The following is a 14,986-nucleotide window of genomic DNA, read 5'->3' on the forward strand; positions in this document are numbered from 1 at the left end:
ACAAGGGCCCGATGATGCAGGTGCTATGTTAATGTCCCCATCTTACAGATAAGGAGACCAAGGCACAGAAGGGTGAAGTGACTTGCCCCAATTCAACCAGGATTCCAGAGCCCACTCACTACCCCGTGGTAATTCCTGCTCCAGGTTTACCTTTATTAAGCTCAGTAGTGCATGGTTCTCACTGGGGGGAAACCGAGATACTAACTTCCTGGTTTCAAGTCCCCGCCCCTCCCTCCCCCCCCCCCCCCCCCCCCCCCCCCCCCCCCGCTGGCCCCAGAACCCAGACCACCTGTCCACAAGCCCCAAACACCTGGAGTTATTTTCATGTTCAGCTAACAGGTTAGATCTCGGGGGCCCAGAGACTGGGAAGCTTACCGAATTCAGACTGCATGCCGGGATAGATGATCCTGAACACGTAATCTGTGGCCTCGTCATCTTCCTTGTCCGAAGACGTGGACTCGGCAGAACCCTGAGGGCTTCGCTTGCGCAGTTTGGGAAATACTTTGCCCTGAAAGCACAATCCCAATGCGTAGCCCTTGGGATACATCTGTCCCCAGAGTCTGTGCACAGCCTGAGGGTCTCAGTGGGGTGTGCATGAGCCCACAAAGCCAGGTAAAGAGTCATGGGCAAGAACGACCACCCTGGGGCGCCTGGGTGGCTCAGTCAGTTGACCATCTGACTTTGGCTCAGGTCATGATCTTGCAGTTGGTGAGTTTGAGCCCCACACCAGGCTTGCTGCTGTCCATGCAGGGCCCGCTTTGGATCTTCTGTCCCCCTCTCTCTCTGTCCCTCCTTTGCTCACACTCTCTCTCAAAAATAAATAAACGTTAAAAAAATTTAAAAAAAAAAAGAATGACCACTCCCCATGGCTGACCCCTGCCCCCATCCCAGCCTCCCTGGGGCCCCCACGGTCACTCACCTTCCCCCGCTGAGACCAGAGTGGAGGGTCCAGCTGCCCGTGAGGGAGCAGCCCATTTTCCAGGCACGAGAGGAACTGCAGGAGGTGCCCCCCCTTGGGGAAGTGAAACGGCGGCCTCTGGATCCCGTCCTGGCTGACCAACACCACTGTCCCACCGCTGTCCACTGCCACCACGACCCAGCCAGAGGAGACCCGGCAGAAAGTCACTATGGGGCATGGGATGGGGGTCCTCCCGGCAAACACATCGCCCTGGGCATGCCAAGCCAGACCCGTGGACCTGCTCCAAGGCTCTGGGAAAGGCCTGGGCAGAAGGTCAGGGGAAGTTTTTACCTCCCCAGAGCCCCTCCCATCCCACCGGCCACTGCTGCAGACTGGGAATTATGGGATATGGTCCAGAAGAATGTGGTCGCCCCCCCTGAAATCACCCAACAAGGGGAAACACCCCATGTCCCTCAAGTACCCTCTATGCATCAACCTGACCTATTTTTGTATGGAGGCTTTCAGACCTACCCCTTCTCAGGGCAGTAGTGACTTGCTAGCATGTATTGAGCACTTACTGTATATAAGCACAGCACATGAAAGGCAGTGTGTTATTGGAATACCCAAAATAGCCCTATGAGGTCTATCTATTATTGCCTATTTTACAAATGATGAAACTAAGGCTCAGAGAGGGTACATGACTTGCTCTGGGTTGCACAGTAGAGTCTGGATCTGAACCCAGGTCTGTCTCATTGAATAAGCTTAATGTGGGGCAGCTGGGTGGCTCAAGTGGTTAAGTGTCTGACTGTGGCTCAGGGCATGATCTCATGGTTCATGACTTTGAGTCCTGCATCGGGCTCTGTGCTGACAGCCCAGAGCCTGGAGCCTGCTTTGGATTCTGTGTCTCCTTCTCTCTCTCTGCACCCACCCCTCAAAAAATAAACAAACATTAAAAAGGTTTTAAATAAGATTAATGTGTCATGCCTTGGTAGAGTCCAGATCCCTTGTTTTCTACAACAGAATAGCCCTCTGCTTGTTCTGAGTGCACCTTCTTTGAGCTCCGGGTTTGAGTCCAAACTCTGGAGCTTACAGGCTGTGTGACTTTGTGCCAACCTGTTTAGAGCCCTGCTTGGCACATCACAAGGGCTCCATTAAGTGTCAGCAGCTAACACCGTGGGTCTGATGCTAAGTCCTGAACCTATTTCATTTGATCTTTACAACAATGCCATGACTAGGTGCTGTGGTGATTCCATTTCACAGATGGGGAAACCGAGTCTCAGAGTGGTGAAATCACTTGTTTGAGGTTGCACAGGTAATGAGGAGGTGGGAGCAGGCAGGGGAGCCAGAAGGAACACCCCCACCCCATGCTCCCCCAACAGTCCCTACCTTGCTGGTGGCAGTGCAGGTATACAATCTCCTCCAGGCGGATGGTCATAGCATAGTCCCAGTAGATGCTGGAAGGGGAGGGATGGTTAGTTCCACAGGATGCCTGCTCACTTCATCATGGGGAAGGGCCCATGAGGTCAGAAGACCACACCCTTGCTAACCCTTTTCACTAGGACCCATCTGTCCCCAACATCTGTATTCAAGACTTCCCTAAATCTACCTCGCCTTCTTCTGGTCCCAGTACCCCAATTTTCTGAGGAACACACTTCCCTTGCCCCCATCCATGTGGCTGAGGCTGACTCCACCCACCATCTATGCCAGGATTCCAGGAATAGCCATCTGATCCAGGCCTGGCCGATCCGCACATTCTACTGTTCTAGCCACAGTGATTGGTTCAGGGATGGCCCCATGACCCAAGCAGAATGAATGAGACTCAGTTGTTGGATTTATGTTAGAATAAACTGGGAAAAGGATGCTCCTTTCTGCTAGGAGAGTAGGAGCAGAGATGATAAAAGTCTGGAAACATAGGGAGCCATGGCAAGAAAAAGCCTGCCTGACGATGGAGTCGACAGTCAGGAAAGCAGAACCAAGAGATGGAGAGTTCAGGCCCCCATCATTTGAGTCCCTGGATCCAGCCATGCCTGAAGCCACTGTCCAGAATTTTTTGGCTCAATGCCTAAGTCCATTTGAGTTTAGTTTTCTGTCACAGGTATCTAAGTATCTTGACTCAGACCCCAACGCCAAACCACCATGCATCCGAGGGGTTAGAAGAGCCACTCAACAGCTTTGACCCCACAGGTCCCAGCAGTGTGACGTGAAGGCTTCTATGGGCCTCAGTTTCCTCCTCTGTAAAATGGGGGATGATAATTACCCACCACACAGTGCGGCTGTGACAGTTAAATGGAATCACATATTTGAAGGGCTCAACACAATGCTGATACAGAAAAAAGTACTTGGCTCATGGTCTCTGTGCTTACATACTTTATGCTTTCCCTTTTCAGATCAAAGCCTACTGCTGTATTGGAACAGATCACTTTTCCCCTCAGAACACCATGGAGGTGGGGCTCACAGGAACTGGGGCTTTATGGCAGTCAGGGGAATGCACTGCTTGGGTGTCCTTCAGATCTTGCTGTGGGGACCAGAGCTGACCAACAGCTTCAGAGGCCACCTCTCCTGATCCACCGTCATGTTTGTGCCAAGACCATGCTTCTCTTGGGCAGCTCTCAAGCAGGCCCAGGCATGTGGGGGCACCAGCGTAGGCCTATTCCTGCGGGATGGGGGGCTCCTCTGATGGTCAACTTTAGCCCAGGGGCTCCCAACTGAGCTGGCTGAACTAAGAACTGCATGCATATGCAGCATATGCATGGGTCATGCATATGCTAAGAACTGCAGCATATAAGACTCTCTCTTCCTTCTTTCCCCTCCCCATTCACAGGGGTCAACCAGCTTCTGAATATTCTGCCTGCCTCTTCCTGCTCTTTCCTTTCATCCTTCACAGGTTCCGCTCACATTAAGTCTCTGCTGCATGTCTAATTCTGTCTGGGTGTGCTTCTTGGAGGACCTGAACCAACACAGGCTTCAAGGTCAAACTTCAAATCCCACTTTACCAATTATACTGACTCAGTCCTTTCTCCTCTCTGGGCCTCAGTTTCCTTAGCTACAACATGAGGAAGTTGGAACAGAAGCTTTCTAAGGGACCTTCCTGCACTGGTCTATCTGTACCAGAGTCAGCCTCGCCAGGGTCCATGGAGCGAACATCCTTGGAGGGCAGCTGAGTGCACCAACATTTTCAGAGCCTCTGAGCAGCCTCTGCTGAGTCCCTCATGGGCAAATCTTGGCCAGAAGGTCCTTCCCTGGGCTTCTACATTGTACCCATCATACAGGTTGCAGTTGCCTGTTTTCTCCCGTCTCCCCCAAGAGGTGCTGAACTGGACAGCGCCTGGATTTTCTTTACTTCTGCAAGATGTTCCGAGAATATTCAGAGTGAATGGTGAATACCCCAGGGTGCCCAGTAGACAAAAGAACTTTCCAGCTACCACCACACACCAGCAAAGAGGATCTCTGTGGCCACAGTCCCTTTGGATCTGTGTAAACTTAACACCAACAGTCCCATGACTGAGAGGCCTTTCTGGGTTCCAGTCTCCCTACTAAGGGCATTACATGCATTTTCTCATTGACTCCTTCCTGTACACGTATTCGGAGGTTCCATGACCACATCTCCATTTTACACCGGATGAACAAACTGAGGTTCAGGAAGGCGAAGTTGTCCAAGATCGCTCAACTGGGAAGGAGCAAGAGCTGAGCTTTTGATTTCATTTGACAGGTTTTAACAACTTCCTAGACCAGAACTGCTGGGTCACGTGGTAAGGGTAGGTCAGAAAACACTTCCAAACTAGATTGTCAAGTGGTTGGGCCATCAGCAGGGTATGGGGGTTTCAGCTGTTCCACACGGCAGGGCTGAGATCTGAGCCAAGTCCAGCCTGACTCCAGAGCCCAAATAGCCACCCTTTGGTGATATTTCCTCATGGACATGAGGAAACCTAGCTGGGGAGTTATGACCCTGGTTGTACACAAGGGGGCGCTGGCTGGGACAAGAGAAGAGGTACTGAAGCTCCTCAGACAAGGACCATACCCCTCATCTTTGTTGTCTCTTGGTCCCCAAAGAGATGCCAGAGTCCCTGGGCACCTCCACATCCTATAGGCTAACCACCATGTTTTTGACCCTTAGCTTTTTCTCTCTTACTGGATAGATGAGGGTTGAGAACCCAAGGCTGGGGAAGTTTCTAGCCCCCTCAGTAGTGACCTGGGAAGTACAGGCTCAGTTGGAAGTAAATATTGATGCGCCTATGCTATGCCTGTTCTCAGAGGAAAAGATAATGATGAAAGATGGAGTCCCACTGATCTGAGCTGGAGGAGGGGTGGGAGTACTTGGCAATCATTTGGCTCAATGCCTCTCCAAAATATCAACATTAGAAGTTTTCTGCCCAGGGGCACCTGGGTGGCTCAGTCGGTTAAGCGTCCAACTTCAGCTCAAGTCATGATCTCGTGGTTTGTGAGTTCGAGCCCTGCGTCGGGCTCTGTGCTGACCGCTCGGAGCCTGGAGCCTGCTTCAGATTCTGTGTCTCCTTCTCTCTCTGCCCCTCCCCCATTTGTGCTCTGTCTCTATCAAAAATAAATAAATGTAAAAAAAAATTTTTTTTTATATTAAAGAAAAAATAGTTTTCTGCCCAGGGGTGCCTGGGTGGCTCAGTAGGTTAAGCGTCCAACTTTGGCTCAGGTCATGATCTCACTGTTCATGGGTTTGAGCCCTGCATTGGCTTGGAGCCTGGAGCCTGCTTCAGATTCTGTGTCTCCCTCTCTCTCAGCCCCTCCCCTGTTCACACTCTGTTTCTCAGAAATGAATAAACATTAAAAAAAAAAGTTAAAAACAAAGTTGGGGCACCTTGGTGGGTCAGTCAGTTAAACCTCCAACTTCAGTTCAGGTCACGATCTCATGGTTCATGGGTTTGAGCCCTGCATCGGGCTCTGGGCTGACAGCTCAGAGCCTGGAGCCTGCTTTAGATTCTGTGTCTTCCTCGCTCTGCCCCTCCCCTTCACACTCTTTCTCTGTCTGTATCTTAAAAATGAATAAAAGTTTAAAAAAATTAAAAACAAAAAGGTTTCTGCCCACACAATCCTGGTGTAAGTCCAAATAGCAAACAGGGCCTTTGGGTTGTGCTATTTGACAGAGACACTTCTGTGTATGGAGAGCCCCTGCAAACCCTTTGAGTTCTGGGAAGATCATGTTGTCCAGGCCTCTCATTTGATAGAAGGGGAGACTGAAGCCCAGAGACAGGGAAAGACAGACACACCCCAAATCTTCCAGCAGAATGAGAACCAAGCAAGCACTTGTGCCTAAAACGTACACTTATCCATACACCTGTTTTATTGTGGTCTCCTTCAGTGTTAAGGTAAATACAGTGGAAGCTCCGAGAGGGTAAAGATTTTCCTCTCCTTCTGTTCATCTGCTATGTTTCTTGTATCTAGCACAGTGCCTGGCATGTAGCGGGTGCTCTGTTCAGATCTGATGAATGAATCCGGTAACTTCCCTGCTTTGCTTCACAGAGATTATCTAAGCACCTACTGTGTGCTAGGATCTGTGGCAGTTGCCAAAGAGAAGACATGAGTAAGACAGGTGCTTGCCTTCACGGAACTGAAGTCTAGAAGCAACAGCTGATATACAAATAGGCACAGATTTATTACGTGTCCGCGATTCTATAAATGCTACGAAGGAGGTTCAGGGTTCCGTGTGATCCAGATTCAGCTGGGAGGGGTTGCGGAAGGCCTGAGGTTTAAGACGAGTCCGTGGAAATAATGCCCCAGGCCAAGGGCATCTCCTGGGTCCCACGTTGTTCCTCGGTGAGGGCTTCTTGATTAGAAACTCTGGAGTCTAGCTAGAGCTGAATTATATGGCTCAGCCTAGAACCAACTCTACCTCCCACTGTCTCTGAAGACAGATGGCCACCTCTGCACAGGAAGTGGTTTAGAGAATGGTATTAATCACACCCAGGCCTCGTGTTACTCACACTGAAGCTTAACATGAAACAGAACACAAGAACAGTGTTCTGGTTATGTTCCTTGAAAGGAGCCCTTATTTTATATAAAGCTGCCAAGACTCCTCAAGCTGAAATAATCAGGTTGAGCCTTCCCTTTGTTTGGGCTCCTCCTAGGGCCGTCCCTAATTGTGCGGGAACACACACGATTGTAGCAGGGGACCCTTGGTTTCCGTGTGTCTTCGGCGTGTGACTCCAAAGCCTTTGCTGAGTCTTGAAAAATCCCAAGGTCACAGGAGACACAACCCTGGACCAGATGGCCACCAAGCAACACCTCCAGCTTTCCTCCTTTATGGAGTGATGGGAAGGACGGCAGCAGATGGGGAATATTTGCCATTTGCAGGCTCCCAAGCTCTTAGTTAAGATTTCTCCCTCTGGGTGGTGTTTGACCAGGGCCTGCCTAATTCCCATATTACATTCTAAGATTCTTCTAGTTGGTCTCCAGATCCTCCTAATGAGTTACCCATAAGGCCATAGCTGCAGGGGGGCTGGCCCAAGTGGCTGCAACAACCAGACAGAACAGCGGGCCGGTGCAGGACACAAAGGACAGAGCACACGCTTCCCTGTGCCAAAGGGGGAGAAGGACCCGGCGCCCTACCTCTTCTCATAGTCCAGGTCCCCCATCGACCCGTTCATCAGCTGGTTAGGCGTCCATTTCAAGGTCATGACGTCAGCTGTCTGGTGTAGAGACAGGTACCCTGGCACGGCCTCCATATCATCCCTCTTCAGAGAGAGGAGAGCATAGGCTTGGTCAAAGTGCCAGAGTCACAGTGGTCATAGGCCCTGGGCCATCTGACTCAAGGAGGCATAACCAGATCCAAGGGGTTGGGTCATGCCCTCCAAGGCTACGACCATTTGGAAGATCCTGTACCTCCTTCCAGGGGGCCATGCTAAGCAAAGCAGTCTGCAGCCAACCACCCAGGATGGGTTCTAGAGATGCACCTCTGAGAGCTGCCCCCCTGCACTTTCACACTCCCACCCACCCCCCAACCAAGGTCCAGGAAGCCCTGCTGCAAGGGCAGAGCCCCCCGGCTCTTTAGAATCAGGAAGGGGCTCTATCCCTCTTTAATACCACGCTCTCCTTTTTAAAACAATGTTTTAGGGGTGCTCGGGTGGCTCAGTTGGTTGGGCGTTGGACTTCGGTTCAGTTCGTGATCTCACGGTCCATGAGTTCGAGCCCTGCGTCAGGCTCTGTGCCGACAGCTCGGAGCCTGGAGCCTGCTTCAGATTCTGTGTCTCCCTCTCTCTCTCTGCCCCTGCCCCCGCTTGCACTCTGCCTCTCAAGATAAAATAAAGACATAAAAAATTAAAATAAATAAATAAATGTCTTATTTATTTATTGTGTGTGAGAGAGAGAGAGGGAAGAAGGGTAGGAGAGGGAGAGAGAGAATCCCTGGCAGGCTCTGTGCTGCCAGCGCAGAGCCCAACGCAGGGCTTGAGCTCACAAACCATGAGATTATGACCTGAGCTGGAATCAAGTCAGACGCTCACCTGACGGAGCCACCCAGGCGCCCCAACACCACCCTCTCCTTGACAGGAGTCATTTATCTGGCATCATTTTGGCCAGTCTTAAGGGAGAACAAGAGGGCAGCCGAGTTCTATGCCCCAACCACAGCCGTTATCCTGAATCTCCTCCTCCAAACAGCCACACCATACTCACTGCCCAGCAGCCTGACCCTCTGTGTTCCCCATGAGCCTGCAGAACTTCTCAGCGGCTCCCTCTGCTTTATCCCAGGTGGGGTGTGGCGGAGGGGGTGGTCTCTCCAAGCCTCACAAATAAAGGACGCAAATTCACCTCAACAACATGTGGAGATGGACAGCCAACATTTACCGAGCACCTAGCATGTCTCAGCTTTACCCACACTGTCTCAAGTTAGCCACTCATGCCTGCAGCCTCATGACGGAGCACTGCTGCCCTGGGTCATGAACGTTTTCCATGTTTTCCTGTACTTGAAGTGTGGATGTATCTTACAGCAGGTGGCATCTCACCATCGTGACACAGTGGTCATTGCCTGACCTCCTGCAAACTCGGTCCTAGTTGTTCCTAGTTGTTACTTCACATGCGGAGAACAGGTGCTATTTTAAACGTCTTCAGAAAAATTAGACGGTGAGTCATCTTCAACTTCAAAAGTTTTTGTGTATGCAGAAACACGGGCAGCAGAGCAGTAGAGCACTGATTTGATATTGGCAGAGGAGACACATTCACCACTACAGCCATGCCCACAATTCCAGATGGCCTTGCAGAGCAACAACCAAGGACATGCGCTTGTGAGAAACGCTGGGCCTCCTACACTCCTGATCAGAGGTCAGCAAGCTTTTTGTATAAAGGGTCAGACGGGGAGTAATTTTGGTTCTGTGAGACATACAGACTCAGGTGCAACCACTCAACTCTGCCGTTACAGCGTGAAAGCAGCCATACACGATAGGTAATGGGCACGGCTCTGTTACAATAAAACTTTATTTGCAAAAACAGGTGGAGCGCTGCGTTGGGCCCATGGGTTATAGTGTGTTGACCCCTTCTTTGGATGGAACAGTAAACAGTATTTGGGGGTGCTTGGGTGGCTCAGTTCAGTTAAGTGTCTGACTCTTGATTTTGGCTCAGGTCACAATCCCAGGGTCATGGGATCAAGCCGCACATCGGGCTCTGTGCTGGGCATGGAGCCTCCTTGGGATTCTCTCTCTCTCTCTCTCTCTCTCTCTCTCTCTCACAAAGAAAAAAAAAGAAAACAGTATTTACTAGAAAAATACAAGCAGTGATGACTCTAAGTCAAAAACTGATATAGAAAATTAAACCCTGAAATGTGAAGAAATTTTAGGACTGTCTCAACTAATGAATGTCAGTTATAAGTTCCCTTATGCATAGTTAAAAAAGCAATGTATGATTTAAAAGAAAACCCTTTTACTTTTTTTTAAGTTTATTTATTTACTTCGAGAGAGAGAGAGAGTGAGCTGGGAGGGGGCAGAGAGAGAGAGGGAGAGACAGAATCCCAAGCAGGCTCCACATTGCCAACCTAGAGCCTGATGCAGGGCTCAATCCCACAGACCACAAGATCATGACCTGAGCCAAAATCCAAGTTGGACACTCAACCACCTGAGTCACCCAGGCACCCCTAAAAAACAAAAACAAAACTCCTTTTATCCAAATCAAAGAGCTCAAAGAACTCTTTCAAAAAGTGTCAAGTAAAATTTCCAAGTAATGAGAAAACATCTTCTAGAACTTAGTATCGTTTTTTTACTTCCTGATGGGTATGTTTAAAAATGGAGCATCTAGGGGCTCCTGGGTGGCTCAGTCGGTTGAGCGCCGACTTCGGCTCAGGTCACGATCTCGCGGTCCGTGAGTTCGAGCCCCGCATCGGGCCCCTGTGCTGACAGCTCAGAGCCCGGAGCCTGTTTCAGATTCTGTGTCTCCCTCTCTCTGACCCTCCCCTGTTCATGCTCCGTCTCTCTCTGTCTCAAAAATAAACGTTAAAAAAAATTAAAAAATAAAAATAAAAATAAAAATGGAGCATCTTAAATCCATAGCTTCTTAGATCTGAGGAGGTAGGATCTTGTACCCATTGTGACGTGGACATTAAGGCTCACAGGGAGAAGTGACTCGTTCAGCGTCACCCCGTGATCACAACTATGACCACAGAGCTAGAGCGACTGGCAGCTTCCTCTGCTTCCTCCCAGCTGAGCCCAAACACCACACTGATCCACACAGTCTCAGGAAGGGAAAGGCAGAGGGGTATCTATTCCATGAGGGTAGGGGTTTCGTGTGCCTGGCTCACCACCCATCTCTGGGGCTTGCACCAGCCAGGCCTAGAGGTGATTGATAAATGATTCAACTCCCACATCAGGCAGCCTGAATTCAAAGTATGACTCTGCCACTTACTGCCCCCTGTGCACATCTCAGCGTTATCATCTTGGATGACACTACTTGCATCAAATAGTTGCTGGGAGCTTTAAATGAATTAATATAGTTAAAACCACTTATCATGGTGCTTGACACAAAGAAAGCACTCCATAAATATCAACTGTGAAGGGGGCGCCGGGGTGGTTCAGTTGGTTGAGTGTCTGACTTCAGCTCAGGTTGAGATCTTACAACTCGTGAGTTCGACTCCGCATTGGGCTCTCTGCTGTCAGGGTGAAGCTCACTTTGGATCCTTCGTCCCCCTCTTCTGCCCCTCCCCCATGCATGTTATCTCTCAAAAATAAACATTTAAAAAATATCTCAACCATGAAGATATTTATCCTGATATCCCAAGCATCCAGCACAAGGAAAGCTCAGTATAAATACTTGCTGAATGAGTGAGTGATAATAAAAGAGAATGGATGGATGGACAGCTAGGTGGACAGGTGGGTGGAGAGATGGACTGGAAAATAAATGGATAATTAAATAGATGGATGGACAAATGGATGGATGCAGGTAAAGATGGGTGGATGGATGGATGGGTAGGTGGAAGTAAACATGGGTAGGAAGATGGATGGATGGATGTAAAGATGAGTGGATGGATGGATGGATGATGTAAAAAAGGATGGATGAATGGATGGGTGGGTGGATGGAAGTAAACATGGGTAGGAAGATGGATGGATGGATAGAAGTAAAGACAGGTAGGTGGGTGAATGGATGGATGGATGGATAGATGGATGGAAGTAAACATGGGTAGGAAGATGGATGGATGGGTAGATGGACTGATGGATGGATGGGTGGATGGACAGATGGATAGATGGGTAGTTAGATGGATGGAAGTAAACATGGGTAGGAAGATGGATGGATGGATGGATGGGTGGATGGGTGGATGGGTGGATGGATGGATGGATGGATGGATGGATGAAAACCTGGGTAGGAAGATGGATGGACAGGTGGGTGGATGGATGGATGGATGGGTAGAAGTAAAGATAGGTAGGTAGGTGAATGGATGGATGGATGGATGGATAGAAGCAAATGTTGTCATATGGATGAATGGATGGAGAGATGGAGATGTGGATAGATGGATGGATGAATGGATGAGCAGCCTGGAACCAGAGGGAACGCCTCCTGTATAACCGGAAGCCAGACCCCCTGTGGAAGATCTGGGTCCCAGATATCTCTCACCGGCTGAACCAGAACGTTGTTCTTGCCATAGAAGAGTGTGGCCCGGGAGTTCTGGTGCAGGGACTCAACATAGTCACGGGCAGAAAGGGATGGTCGGTCGTCCATGCTGCCACTTGAATGTCTCTTCTGGATCTGGCAAGGTGAGGGGAGGTGGAGGGTGAGGCCTGCGGTGACCCTCAATGTCCCACTCCATTCTCCACCTCCACACCAAGTCTGGCACTCAGCCCAACTCCCTCCCAGGGCCCCAGAGTCCACCCCTACTCACACAGAGGGCTGGACGCTTGGTGGGTGAGTCCTGCCGCAGGTGCGAGCTGTGGATGCGGTGCCTCTGGACAAGCTCGTCAGCCGAGGGGTCAGTCCAGAAGTCATCGGCAGTCTTCATCTTGGTGTACTCCAGGGCACAGGGCCCCACTGTGGAGCATACAGGGACTGGGAATCCATAGCCCTGAAAGTCTACCCTCCTGTCTACCCCCAGATAGGCCACCACCTTCACTGCCTCTCCCCTCCAGCCAGTGAGTATGCCCCAGGGTCCTGCTAAGGAGAGTCCAGCACAAGACCCTGAGAGCAAGAGCCAGGGAACAGGTAAGTTTTGATGGAGAAGGCTAGAGGGAAACGAGAGAGGCCCTTAGGAGGTGCACTAGTGAGCCAACATCAGAGATCCAGATGAAGCTCAGAGCCCTGGACCACTTACCCAACAAAGACGCAAGGATAGGGCCATCCACCGGGTCCATCAGGAGGGCTTCCTTCTCATAGTATTTACTAGTAAGAGAAAAGGACAGGCAAATCTGGATGGTAACCAGCAGAGGGCGCACAATTGACACTGACCTGATGCTTAAGAACAGACTGAGTTCAGCCTCCCTCTTGTTACCCAGTTAACGCTGTAAGCCTCAAATGTCCCATCTGTAAAATGGGGGTAATAAAACATATATCCTAGGGCCATCAAAAGGACTTTAGAGGGGCACCTGCATGGTTCAGTTAAGTGTCTGACTCTTGATCTCAGTTCAGGTCTTGATCTCAGGGTCGTGAGTTCACGCCTCACATTGAGCTCCATGCTGGGTGTGAAGCTTACTTAAATTAAAAAAAAAAAGGGACTTTTGAAAGAGACAACAGATGTGGGCACTTAGTACCATGCTTGGCACGTAACTGCTTAATACATGGCTGTGATACAGCCTTAATGAGAGTAACGGGAATAGTAATTAGAAGGCTGCTTCTGGCTGCTTCTATCAGCTTCTATCACATCTTCCATTTCGGGCACCAAGTGGCTTGGGAGCTCAGATGATGTCAGCTCTTCTAATATCATTGAGGCAATAAAAGGCTTTTTAGCTGTGGTGTATACGGAAAAGCTATATTAACAGGACTTCCTGCACGGATAACTATGTGGATGACGCTGGCCTGACGTGCTCGCAAGCGCCCCCTGGCTTCTGGCTTTTCAAAATAACTTGTCATATGGGCAAGACAATGTTTGTGCTGAGTGTTTTTGGGTTTTGCTTCTTTGTTTGAGTTGTTGTGTAGTGCCTCCTAATTCTCTGCAAACTCCTGCCAGCTAGGAACAGAATTTTAGAGTTGGAAAGGACCTTGTTCTACCTCCCCAAGGGATGTCAGGCTCAGAGAGGGTAAGTGACTTCTTGGAGGCCACACAGCAGGTGGATGCAAGCTATACCCAGCCGGCTTGGGTGTTCCTATCCTACAGCAGGGGTCTAAGAACACAGGATCTGCAGCGAGGCAGACTGAGTGGGAGCCCAGGTCGGCCACTCCCACTCTCACTGTGTGTCCCTGGGCATGTGACGACTACCCTCTCTGAGCTTTAGTGTCCTCAGCTATAAAATGACAAGAATGACAGAACTCACCTGCCCAGGCTGTTGGGAGGATTAAATATTGACCTGCTTTTACAGCAACAGCACAGACTCTGACACCAGGGAGTTCTTGCTAAGGGGTGGTAACATCACTGTAATTTGACCCCAGAGGAATCTTCTATCCACCAGGATATTGGCTGAAGCCGAACGGACATGCTCTGTGCATTCTCAGCAGCAAGTTTATCCATTTTGGTGTCAGATCTGAAGGTAAAACTTCAAGACACTTTCCACTCTGCCACTCAGTCTCTATGCTGAAAACCAGCACCGTTGCATGATCATAAACCTTGGAAAGAGTACCTTAAAAACTAGCAGGTGGGACTGGGGGCAAGATGTGACCATCGAGGGTAGCTCGAGGGAGCTTCTTTAGGGTGGTAGGTTTCACTGGAACAGTTCTGTGTCGTGACTGTGGTGTTGTTATACAGAATTATAGACTGTATTTATACTATGAGTATAATACATATACATATGTAATTTTTATTAAATAGTTAAATAATACATTTAACTAAATAATACATATATGTATTTATACTGAATTTAACTATGCTAAAATTCCATAGAACTAGACAGAAAAAAATGAGTGTACATAAAGACTAGTGAAATCCAAGTAAAGCATGTAGTTTAGTTAACAGTATTGTACCAATGTCAATTTCCTGTTTTGGTATTTGTACTATGGTTATGTAGGATGTGATCACTGAGGGCAGGCGAGAACTCTTTGCGCTAATGTTACAACTTCTATGCGAATCAAAAAAATAAAAAGTTTAGACAAAAAAAATAAAGAGATAGTTTGGCATTGCTGCTCAAATAAATTACTCATTCCTTCTACTGACTCATTCAGCAGAAAACACAAGGTCATATGCCAAAGGCATTAGCTCCGGAGGCCCGCACCCATGCGAGGGCACGGGGCAGAGACATATCACATTTTACTAGAAGGTGAAGAGATTAATTGCACTCCAGAGCCTGGATTTCTTCCAATTTGTCTCCTGCCTCCTGGCCTTTGCACCTGCTATTCCCTTGGCTGGGAACACTCTTTTCCCTACCCACTTCACTGGGTTAATGCCTACGTGCCCTTCAAACTGATGATTAACTGCCATGTCTTCCAGGATTCTTTTCCTGACCACCCAGAGGAAGTTAAGCACCACCCACCTGACTTGGAATACTCACCACATATTACCACAATTAC

General features: G+C 49.3%; 2 protein-coding genes across 12 annotated transcripts in view; both read right to left on the reverse strand.

The window, feature by feature from the left end:
• Window positions 1–14,986, reverse strand: part of LOC123381124 (ankyrin repeat domain-containing protein 26-like) — a 297,965-nt gene that overhangs the window by 130,342 nt on the left and 152,637 nt on the right. The gene's annotated exons all lie outside the window — the stretch shown is intronic.
• LOC123381123 (small G protein signaling modulator 1-like) overlaps window positions 322–14,986 on the reverse strand; it is a 72,805-nt gene continuing 58,140 nt past the window's right edge. For 8 of the 10 annotated variants that reach the window (XM_045041241.1, XM_045041242.1, XM_045041245.1 and 5 more), the window contains 7 exons: window positions 12,645–12,712; window positions 12,219–12,364; window positions 11,954–12,085; window positions 7,475–7,599; window positions 2,285–2,352; window positions 920–1,083; window positions 326–508 (listed from right to left, as the gene is read on the reverse strand). In XM_045041241.1, the coding sequence (XP_044897176.1) occupies window positions 341–508; window positions 920–1,083; window positions 2,285–2,352; window positions 7,475–7,599; window positions 11,954–12,085; window positions 12,219–12,364; window positions 12,645–12,712 (871 nt within the window). In that variant the 3' untranslated portion in view covers window positions 326–340. Of the gene's footprint in view, window positions 509–919; window positions 1,084–2,284; window positions 2,353–7,474; window positions 7,600–11,953; window positions 12,086–12,218; window positions 12,365–12,644; window positions 12,713–14,986 lie in introns of all 10 variants that reach the window. The other 2 variants (XM_045041246.1, XM_045041248.1) reach the window with 2 other exon arrangements.

This window comes from Felis catus, chromosome D3, assembly GCF_018350175.1.
Source record: "Felis catus isolate Fca126 chromosome D3, F.catus_Fca126_mat1.0, whole genome shotgun sequence".
NCBI lineage: Eukaryota > Metazoa > Chordata > Mammalia > Carnivora > Felidae > Felis > Felis catus.